This window comes from Saccostrea cucullata, unplaced genomic scaffold, assembly GCF_032062105.1.
Source record: "Saccostrea cucullata isolate Sc308-1 unplaced genomic scaffold, CSIRO_AGI_Scuc_v1 ctg4671, whole genome shotgun sequence".
NCBI lineage: Eukaryota > Metazoa > Mollusca > Bivalvia > Ostreida > Ostreidae > Saccostrea > Saccostrea cuccullata.
This window is the reverse complement of record NW_026937960.1, coordinates 65364-77175: the sequence shown is the minus strand read 5'-3', so window position 1 is coordinate 77175 and position 11812 is coordinate 65364. Positions and strand designations below refer to the sequence as shown.

At 37.5% G+C, this 11812-nt stretch overlaps 1 protein-coding gene across 1 annotated transcript; it reads right to left on the bottom strand.

Moving 5' to 3' along the window:
• Window positions 1-4528: 4528 nt before the first annotated feature.
• LOC134249124 (uncharacterized) lies at window positions 4529-11577 on the bottom strand. The gene is made up of 2 exons (XM_062731475.1): window positions 11526-11577; window positions 4529-9372 (listed from the first exon to the last, which is right to left on the bottom strand). Exons 1-2 carry the CDS (start codon window positions 11575-11577, stop codon window positions 4808-4810), a joined length of 4617 nt encoding a protein of 1538 aa, XP_062587459.1. The 3' UTR covers window positions 4529-4807.
• Between the last annotated feature and the right edge of the window lie 235 nt (window positions 11578-11812).

Here is an 11812-nt window from a genome sequence, read left to right as displayed (position 1 = left end):
TTCATGACACTACAATGTAAAGAGTTTCTTAAAATAAAAACGAATCGGAGTGTTAGTTGTTGTACCATAGATTGAAACTTGCCGTAAAATATCGCTAAATTTTTAAAGAAAAATATTTATCTGCATGAAATTGAATTTTTCTAAAAAAAAAAAAAAAAAAATGAAAAAACCAAAAAAGGACATAAACCAAATATTAAAAAAAAACAAAACCTGTTGACTTTATGCTTAACGTTCTCTTTTCAGAAAGAAAAGCTTGAAAGAATTCTTATTGACGACAGAGCTATTTAATGTACAAAGTACTTTTTTGTTCTTTTGAGAATTGTATAATTTAAAAATGAGGTTCACACAAATTTTTGGGTCTGTTAATGCACATTAAATATACAAGATCAAATTCAGTTCGTCGGTCTCATACATGTAGTTTTGGGGTTCATTTTTTAGAATTTAATTTCTATAAATTTCATTTTTAGGGGATAGAGATGTTCGATGATGTAATTATCGTTGGTTGTTGCTGGTTGTGGTGGTGGTGCACGGGGGGGGGGGGGGGGTTGTTTACAGGTATACAATAAATATAAAACTAATTTATGAACAAAATATATACACTGTTCGCAAGTTCAAGCTCGTCGGTCTTATATATAGTTTTGGATTTTATGTTTTGTAATTTCATTTTTATGAATTATATTTTTAAGGGAAATGGATGTTAGCTAATTAGTTATCGGTGGTGTTGAAGGTGGTAGTGGTGCATGGGGCGGGGGCGGGGGGAGTAAGGGTCTTCACAGGTATACAATAAATACATCTTACTATGCCTTACAGGTGTTACCTTTGATGAAGACAGGAATTCGAGACGGCGTGCATAAAAAACGAATTTCTAATCAGTCACTGTCTTATTAAAAATCTCTTTAATTAGAAGAAGTAGGTTCTCGCTGTTCAGTCCACTTTAATTAGTGTACTGCAGAAATCTGTCAAAGGGAGAAGGAAAGAAACATGGCATTTACACGTGTTTATATAATATAATATAAAATGCATTATACATGAGTTAATTTTAGTAACAATTGGACAGCTGTATGAATACATTGTTTTTATTGACCTAACAACGCCCTAAGTCCGCGTGATTTATAAGTCCGTTAGAGACATTGTCTCTTAATTCAACAGCTTCAATTTTTTTAAAGAAAAAAAATATATCACACTTTCCTTTTAACTCCATGCTTTATGACAAATATGCATTGCAGGGGGATGGATCCTGGACTTTCGTACGTGTTTTTAAAATTTATTTGAAGGTTCGTGTAAATGATTTAAAATACAATGAAATAGAGATCCATAAACATTATGGAGTAATATGAACTGCGTAAATATCAACCATTTTTTCTAAAAAAAAAAAACATGTTTGGTGAATAAGATATTAAGTAAAGGTCAATTAAAATACAATTGCGTGTTTTAAGCTACAATGATGTACGTTTAATATTAACAGATATATACATGGGCGAAAGAAATGATTATAAGACAAATTAGATCATTATAAAGATAAAATTTCAATGGAATAAGTTAAATATAAATTTGAGTTTTATGTCTTGCAAAAAATGTGAGCTTGTGATTCAAGACATTGTTTATTCCCTTTCAGAAAACCCTCCACTCATATGGAAAAGCTATCTTACCCAAAGGACCTGTGCCCACGTGTATTGCAAACCGAAACGAATAAATAGACTCCTTACTTGCTGGCAAGGTCATTGTATCGACGATTGAATTTGCAAAATGTTGACTTCAATCGAGAAAATATTGTTTCATGCCCCTTTATTCAGTAGCTTGACTCTTTCTGCGGAATTAGTGCGTACGTAAAGGATTCCATAACATGTTGAAGTAATGGCTGACACAAACAATGTTTACAAACTAATGCTAACATTTTTTTTAAATTTTGCAAATGTTCTCTAGAGTGACTGATAGTTTAATGACAGCGTTTGTATGCCTTCAAATTATTTTATTGAATCAGCCAATTAGATACTGAATTTATAGACTATATGAAGAAAAAAAACTGCGCTGGCCTCGACGGTCACACTATATGTCAGTCATATCCTCATCCTCTTTTGTGGAAAATCAGAAAAGGAAGATAACAAAGGAAAAATTCAAAATGAAAGATACTGACTCGTAAGTTTAATCTAAAAAAGCTTCCAGTCCACCCTGATAAATGAGTCTGATGAATGTTTTAATGTAAACAGAACAACACAATATGAGACAGGGTGGCTATAATTGTACAAAATATCACAGAGGAATATTGCACTGTTCCCATAGCAACAAAAACAAACAAATGTCAGGAACCAATCAAACGGTTGTTATTTACATGATTTAATTTTCTAGCTAAAACACACAGAGACAGAGAAAAAAAAACCCACATTGTACTGAAGGTTCAACGGACTTTTACGAGAAGCACTGAGTTCTACATTTGAAAGTTTAAACCTGTATCATGTACGGAGGTACAGAATTGATAATACATAAGAAAACCTTTCTAGTGGTCATAGGTATGGTGTTAGGGGCACTAATATGTGAAGGTCGGAAGTTGAGGGTAGGGTGGTTGTCGTTTTCTTAAAGGGCAACTTATGTGCATTAAAATTATCCGTTGTTTCGTTTCATTAAATGTTTAGCTGAATATGTACATCGTAAAAGAGCTAGGTACCGTACATTGTCCTATTTTAAAAGTAAACTATCATCTGTAAAAGTCAGCGCTCCTCGTTAAGGAGTTTTATGAAGAGACTTACTTTTACATTCGGCAGCTGACTTTTACATTTTAGTTATTGGAGTTTGTCTATCTTTAAATTGTAAAAGTCAGTCGTCAACTGTAAAAGTAAGTCTCTTCATAAAACTCCAATAGTCCAACAGAATACTTGTACATGCGTTAACAACCTTGACAATCTCTGTTTGCTGAAAATTTGATTGTATAATGAAACAAGAGGCCCAGGGGCCACATCGCTCACCTGAGCAAATCGGCTAGGAAAAAGCACAAATTAGAAAGGGGGGGGGGTGAATTTAATACTACTTGGGAATGCTTTCATATTGATACAGCATATGACTTTGCTGTTCTTGATAAAAAGATATTTTAAAAACATTTTCTTCCTATATATAACTTCATAAAAATATGAATTTGATTCCCCATTGTTTCCCTCCCTACCCCAAAGGACCATGATTTGAATAAATTTAAATCAGGATTTGAACAATAATAATTCTACACTATCAGTAAATGCTTCCATATTTAGTATCACTTATCATGGCTTTGCTTTTCTTTAGAATAAGATTTTTTTAAATATATTTAATGTTAAACTTGGATTCCCCATTGTGACCCCACCCTACCCCTGGGCGTCATAATTTGAACAAACTAGAATCAACATTACCTGAGAATGATTCCATATAAATATCACTAATCATGGCTTTGGAGTACCTGAGAAGACAATCTTAAAAGATTTCCATATCAAGTCCTATGTAAAACTTTGATCAGCCATTTTGGCCCCATCCTACCCCAGGGGGTCTTAATTTGAACAAACTTGAATATACACTACCTGAGGATGCTTCAACATGAGTTTCATCTTTCCTGGCCTAGTGGTTCTTCAGAAGATGATTTTTAAAGATTTTCCCTTTATACTCCTATGTAAAACTTTGGTCGGCCATTATGGCCCCACCCTACCCCCGGGGTCATGATTTGAACAAATTTGAATCTACACTACCTGAGGATGCTTCCACATGAGTTTCATTTTCCCTGGCCGAGTGGTTATTGAGAAGAAGATTTTTAAAGATTGTCCCTAATACTCCTATGTAAAACTTTGGTCGGCCATTGTGGCCCCACCCTACCTCAGGGGGTCATGATTTGAACTAACTTGAATCTACACTACCTGAGGATGCTTCCACATGAGTTTCATCTTTCCTGGCCCAGTGGTTCTTGGGAAAAAGATTTTTTTTAAGATTTTCCCTATATACTCCTATGTAAAACTTTGGTCGGCCATGGTGGCCCCACCCTACCCCCGGGGGGTCATGATTTGAACAAACTTGAATCTACACTACCTGAGGATTGCTTTCACATGAGTTTCATCTTTCCTGGCCCAGTGGTTCTTGAGAAGACAATTTTTAAAGATTTTCCCTATATACTCCTATGTAAAACTTTGGTCGGCCACTGTGGCCCCCTCCTACCCCCGGGGGTCATGATTTGAACAAATTTAAATCTACACTACCTGAGGATGCTTCCACATGAGTTTCATCTTTCCTGGCCGAGTGGTTCTTGAGAAGAAGATTTTTTTAAAATGCCATTAATTTTTCACTAATTCATCATTATCTCCCCTTGGAAGACGGCGTGGCCCTTCATTTGAACAAACTTGAATCCCCTTTACCTAAGGATACTTTGTGGCAAGTTTGGTTGAAATTGGCCCAGTGGTTCTTGAGAAGAAGATGAAAATGTGAAAAGTTTACGACGCCGACGACACCAACGACGACAGACGACGGACAAATTTTGATCAGAAAAGCTCACTTGAGCCTTCGGCTCATTTGAGCTAAAAAAAAGTGAAAATAAAAGTCATAGTACCTAGTCATAGAAGCTAATTCAACTTCAAGTTAGAATAAATAAGTACATAAACCTTCTTTAAAAGGGATTTGTCATCAGTATAGCTTACACAGAGTGAAATACATACATCACGCTCTTGTTTTCCAAGAAAGTACAAAAAATGTCATTATAACTCAACCGACACTCAAAAAATGCCTACTCGAAACATGTCTTGTTCAGCATAAAAGACTTCCATCACGACACTTTGAACTCCAAAGTTAATGATGTAATAAGGCCTTAGCCCTTCTTTTGGGATCTCGCGCTAAATACAGGCGTTCCTCTCAGGGACGGGTTCCGAATTTCCTTCACGGGAACTCGGTACTGAGGCTTGTACCCGGTGAACAGATTAAATCCCTCACGGTTCACGATTCTGCTGTCTATATCCGCTGATGGCGCTACCGGCGCGGACCCAATCAACGTTGAGCTGATTCCGAGTCTTGGCGCAGACGGAGACGGTTTTGGATCGGAAACAGGAAGTGATTCATTAGCACCTCTGGCAAGAACCATTCCGGCTGGAATATATTTTTGCTGATTTTCGGGCTTTTCGCTCTTTGTTGGCTTTGGGTTTTTCAGGAGTAAGTTTGATATAACTTTATCTGTCGTGTTAGAGATAAGCGATTCCTTTACAGTGCTCTTTTCAGGAGGTGGCGTTGTTGTTGTTTCTATTTCCGGAATATGTCCCGGTACTCCTGAACTAAGCTTCATGGGATTATGCGGAGCTTTTAATGAATTGTCCGAGAATCCTGCGATGTCGATATACACCTGACCGAGGGAGTTCACGGGTGGACGATAAGTCGGGATCGGCCTTTCAGTGACTCTCAGTCTGAATTCCGAGCTGAATTCGTATGGTTTAGGCGGTTCCATGATAGCTCGGCTGTGACCTATGTCGTGATAGATCTTACTGATGCTCAGCATGGAATGACTCGAACTTTGACCCATTGGACTTTGACCTAATAAACTTTGACCTAACCATTGGCGTCTTATTGGCTGAGACTCAAAAGCACTTGCTTTTGGATGACCGTAATCACTAATACCTAGATTAGCTGCGTTGTATTGCAGTGGTTCAGATCCGGTGTACATGTTACTTCCTGGATCTTTCCCGCCACCTGTGAGACTGAAGGAGCCTCCTGATTTTGGCATCGGGCGGATCATTCCTGCCTCAAACTGATTCGAGGGGTTTAATTCCTGAGGAGCAGACGGACCAACCATCGGATCATGAACATTCTTCCTATAGCCGTTTTTGTAATCGATGGAATTCACAGGATTCAGATTCATGTTTGGTCCTTCTAGCGCGGCTTCCTTGACAGGATCTGTGTGACTTGGATCTCTCTTTTTCGGACCTTGTAGATTCATCTCCCCTTTCTGGTTAACTCCTGGGTCCCTGACGGGTGCCTCTGTGGCGGTCAGTCGTAGGTTACCACTCCTGTTGATACTGGGTGTTAGTCCGGGAGTCGGGCTCCTGTATATACCTGGCGTATGGCCTGTACTCGGGCTCTGGTTTATGTCTGGTGTATGAGCCGGACTGGGTTTCTGAGGACCGGCATAGGTAGACTCTGGCCGGCCAGTGCTCTTTGTCTCCCTTGTCGGCGTATATTTGATCTTTGGTCCCTCTTTTTTGACCACCATAGGATGATCGCGTTGAAAATTTTGCATTATTGATTTCTCAACTGGCTTCAGATTAGAAGCTTGAATACTTTGTGATCCGAATTTTTTAGTTTCTAAAGGTGTAATTTTGAGGGCCCCATTATGATTTCGACTTTCTCGGATTTTAAATGTGTTTGGATTCGTTTTTCTTACAACATTCCCTCCTCCAGCATTTTGTCCAACCACAGAAGGTTTATTCTGATTAACCATTGGTATCACACCTGCTGTGGTTCTTTGCTGTTCGTTGTTCACTTCCGGTCCAAGGCGATTCGGCAGCGTTCTCTGGGGACGTTTAACTTCAGGATACTGTTTAATTTTTCTCTGAGGTTCGTTTTGCTCTCTTGTATTTTGTTGCTCAGTTTTTAAATTTTCGTGTCTTTCCATTCTGGCATTTGGTGATTGCACATTAGGTCTTGATTGTTTAAATGTCCTTTGACCTCCTTGAACTTTTGGACCCATGTTCCAAGGTTCAGAACCGATGCCTTTTTGTCCTTTATTTGCTGAGTTTACGTGAGGGGTTCTCTGTTTGGTCTCCGGCTTCCGAACATCGAACGATTGAGACTTATGAACTTCCGGACCATAGTTTTGTATACCTCCGGATTGATTGCTTATTCCAGAATTTCGTCTTCTTATTTTCTCCATGTTAAACGGAAGAATCTTGTAACTTCCGAAGACGCTTGGCTTCAACTTCACGGCGCTTCCCGGAAGGACGTTTGCTTTATCTGATTGAAGTCCATCCAGAGTATGGCCTCTGCCCAAACCCGATTTAATATATTGAGGTTCACTTGTATACGCTTCACTGTACTGAGGCGGCCCATTGACCAGCTCGTTATATATAGTATTCTCGTGACCTACATCGTAATGGCCGCCACTGTGATCGTACGGAAGAATCTGTACAGCGCTGTGTGACTCTCCAACGCTGTAGGGGCGGATTTCAATTAGATTTAATGAGTGGGGATCAATGCTATTTATAGCATTACCCTGAACTTGGTGTTCCTGTTTCAATGGTATTTGGATCGCTTCGGGGGCAGTACGAATTGGCTGTGATCTTACGAACACAGGCACCATACACATTCTCCCACATCCGTTAGAACAGCACTTCCTTCCGGTCATGCACTCACTGTCTGAATAACAATCATCTTGACAGACACCGCCGCCTCGGGGCTTGGGGCAAAAAACATCGCGAGCGTCGTATAAAGGAGTTGTCTGATACAGAGGAACACTGTAAGATCCACGATTATTACTATTGGGTCCGACTCCTTGGTGGCTTTGAAGGTGTTGTCTACTGGGAGCATTATCATATCGGATATTAGATCCGCCAACTTGGTGTTGTTGATGTGGACTTTGACCTTTGTACGTATTTTGTGACTGTGACGGGCTGTCATATGGAATTCCTGGTTGACTTCCGTGGTGGTTCATTCTAGCTATCTCAGGGTCGTACTGATTGTTATACTCAACACGCGGAGGTCCCTGTTGAAAATGAGATGCTACGTTTTGGTTGGATCCGCTTTCTGGTTCGTAATTAGATGCGAGATTCTGTTGACTCTTTTGAATAAATTCTGGAGCCTGATTATGCGGCTGATTATATGTAGCAGCATTAGATCCGCTCCTTGGGCCTGGTTGATGATTTGATCCTACAACAGATGTATCAAAGCCGGGATAATTACCAGGAGTATCATGAGGCACATTGTATGATCCGCCCACAGGAAAAGAATGTTGGTTGTTTGAAGGATTTGATCCGCCGACAACGTTAGAGGGCTGGTTATATTGAGGACCTGGCTGAGTATTGGATCCACCAACAGGACTAAAATAATGATTATTTTGAGGACCTGGCTGGACATTTGATCCGCCTACATGGTGTGGATACTGATTATATGGAGAATTTGGCTGGAAATTTGTTTCTCCTAATGAGTTAACATGCTGGTTATTTTGAGGACCTGGGTGAGTATTTGTTGCGCCGAGAGGGTCGCTATACTGGTGACCTGATTGAACAGAAGAGGCACCAACAGGATAAGAATTAGAATACTGATTAGGTCCTCCCTGCCCTTGTGGTGGGTTATTGTAAGAGTCAAACTGAGGACTCGGTGTGCCCTGTTGATTAATGTGTGTGTTTGTAGGGTCATATCCGCCCACTGGATTGTAAGCGTCCATCGGAGAGTTATTGTATTGATATCCCTGTTGAGCCTCGTTTGGATTGTTGTATTGAGGCTGTCCATTATATATATTCATATTATGATTTTGACCTCCCATAACTCTAGGTGATATGGTGCTTGACACGTCCGTTGGAACAAAGTTCTGGAATCCTTGTTGTTGGTTGTGAAATCCGCCATTATAATTGCTATTGTATGGCATTCCATCAGAACCAGGTGGATAATTGTTAAAATTTCTTGCGGAATTTCCTAATTCAGGAGACGGTTGATTCCTAGGTCCCCCTCTGAAATTGTTGTTTGGAATTTCCCTGTTAATGGGGTTTGGAGGTAGATTGCTTGACGCAGGGTATTGATTGTTATATTCTCCTCCCGGACCGTTTGAATTAGATCCGCCCTTCGAAACTTGGCGGAAGCTAAATGGAATGGGTCCATTCCTAAAGTCTGCTCTGTTCGTGTTGTGATTATTAAAACTAGGTCCCCCAACCGGATTAATATTTTGATGTCCATTAGTTGATTGATTCTGTTGATTATTGGGTCCACTGTTAGGTGGCGCTTCAGTACTTTGAGTATTATTGGAGTAAACATGTGAACTGTTCATTTGAGACGAGGCGACTACTGGAGCTATTTCAGATTTATTTGAGATCTGCTCAGTTGGCGCCGAGCTCACAGGACTGATTGCTGGTATTTCCGGCTCTGTGCATTTTTTACCGCAGCCATTACGGCAACATTTTGTCATTCCTGCGCAGTCATTATCATCTCCACAAGCATCCGGGCATTTCTTTGACGTCATCAAAACAACAGACGGACAAAGACCGGGTTTTGTCGCGTTTCGTTTTGCCGAGTACTTTACACTGTTTTGTTTTGGAAAAGCTGAATTCTGAATAATTTGGCCGGAAGGCGCGGAAGGATTTACGGCGCCGTACCTCGAGGGAGACACGTGCATGTGTGACTGCGTACCGGCTCCATGGAAACCCTGGCTGTAAACCGGAAGTACGAACCAGGAAGCCACTAAAACAAGAGAAAAGCGTGATATAGGCTTCTGTTTGTGTGGTTATTTTAAAATTTGCAAATGATACAAAATATGCAAAGCTATGTGATATGGCTTTTATAAGAGTAAGCTGTAAATTCCCAGATCTTGATGCCATAATTTCTGTAGGTATAATCAACAAATATCAGGATAATATTTTGTTATATTACTTTCGTGATATATATTTATGAAAGATGTAAAGGCAAGATTACCACAAAAATTGTCTTATAACCGAAAAAAGGATATTTAAAAAATCTTAGATTTCACTCTCTTTCACGTCCTTTAATGTGGCTTTTTTTTAGATGAAAGAAAAATAATATTTAGAAAAAATAATATATAAAACTGTCTTTAAACCTGTATAAATGTTTCAGCTTGAGAAATAAATTTTATATATCGCAATGTTTTAATTATGTAAATTTTGAGTTAAGTGATGAGGCTGTCACAGATTTCCTCTTACGGGATAACCGTACAGCCATTACAGTAAGCGTTCCTTAATGAACAAATTCTAATTCCGTGGTTTTATTCTTCCTTGTAACTTACTGGTTATGTAGTAAATTTCTAAATCCGACACTATATAAATTCCATGTAAAAAATTGACACATTCTTTGATGTTAAGATAATTATGTTTTTTTGTTTCGTTTTTGTTTATTTATTTCTTTGTTTTTCTTTTTATTCTCTTTGACATCACCTTAATTTTTAACATTTAGATATTTGATGAAGAAAGCTATCATTTATAGACAATACAGAAGTTCATTAAATTGTACATTTTCACCTGTTTTTTTGTTATGTCAGCCAGCTGTTATTGCCGACATATGAATATTTATGTTTAAAATTTTCAAACTGCAAGATATGGAGTCTTTATCTAATTGCAACATACATCTCATTTGCTTTTCAAATAAACTTATTTTATGCTGCTTAAATGCATATAAAATCTGCAAGGATCCGAAAGTGTTCTATATTTGTTTTCATTATTTAAGAAGGTCAAGCTTAGTGACATAGATTTAAATATTACAAAGTACTGAAAAAAAAATCTTTTTTTGTGATTTTGTAACAATAATTTTAGAGGTCAAATAATCTAAAGAACTTATTTTTTTATCGTGAGTGAAAATATTAAATCCAAACATTCGTCATATTCATTGAATCCCTATATAGAAGATGGCACAAGTCTCTGATTCCAGTCCTCAGTCACAATATATGCCAAGCCACGCTCTAAAATCTGTCATAGATGGATATATTTCCGAGTTTTAATGGCTTAACAACTTGTAGCAACGTGCTTTTACTAATTGGATTTTAATTTTTGAAACGAAAACTTAATGTTACATCTCCTGGGTTCCTTAATGTCCTGACACGACCCGACCTACGTCATCATAAATATCAGCTAAGTACGTGAGTCTTAAGTAGCAAAGGGAAACAAACAACTTAGATTTCAAATCAATTTATCAAAAACTCTACATGCAAAATTCAGAATAAGCGAGATAGCATTGCTTATCACTCTACCGTAGTCATTAAGATTATCTTTTTCAGAAATTCGGGAAAAATTGAAATCATAATTTTTCATTAAGTTTTGATTTGCTAATTTGTCAAGACGTTTTAATTTATGAGAGTTTCGATCACATGAAAAACTTTATGCATTGTTATTTATTAAAATATATGATGTTTGTGTTACATTCCATGCGTTGTACTTATTTTAAAATACATCATTTGAGGTTAAAATAAATTTAATTTTTTTATTTGCTACAATGCATGATTTATAAATACATTTTAGGAAACAATACCATGAGAATAAGTTCATAAGTGATGAAAAAATAGGAGAAAATAAATGCAAGTCATTAAGTGTTAAAGAATGGGGAATAAAAGTTCATTTCTTAAAAAAAAAATAAGAAACGTTGATAAAACATGAAAAGCACCATAAGTCAAGGCCGTTCGAAAAAGTGAACTATAACTTTATCCAAAGACTGAGTAAAAGAATATAAACGCAACAAAGTTTAAGAGATTAGATATAAACAAAGTGTTATGAAATGTTTATAATTGAGGAAAATTTCCCTGAAGCATTTGTAGTAAAGAAAGTTAAATAGCATTTGAGATCTAGAGAGAGAGAGAGAGAGAGAGAGAGAGAGAGAGAGAGAGGACTCACCAGTAAGGACACAAAATCTCCAAAATATATACTGATTGTCTGATACACCCATCTTACTATGGAGGGAAAAAAAAAATAAATTTAAGTTCTTAAAATAATATATGCTTTTTATATATTATTGTACTCATATATTTAAGTTAAAACATGATGCACTTTAGAAGAAAATTAAAAAAAAAATTGAAGCCTGTAAGCAAACAAACAGACAAGTTTATTATTTTTTTTTAGCACAGATTAAATTATATGATTTAAATCAAAACAGAGACTATAAATTATGAGATAGTTATATA

Bases quoted from the DNA above. Each gene is read 5' to 3' on its own strand.
- LOC134249124 (XM_062731475.1), bottom strand. From the start codon at position 11,577: ATGGGTGTATCAGACAATCAGTATATATTTTGGAGATTTTGTGTCCTT. The intron at 9,373-11,525 runs GTGAGTCCTCTC...CTCTTGTTTTAG, and splicing joins GAGATTTTGTGTCCTTACTG to TGGCTTCCTGGTTCGTACTT.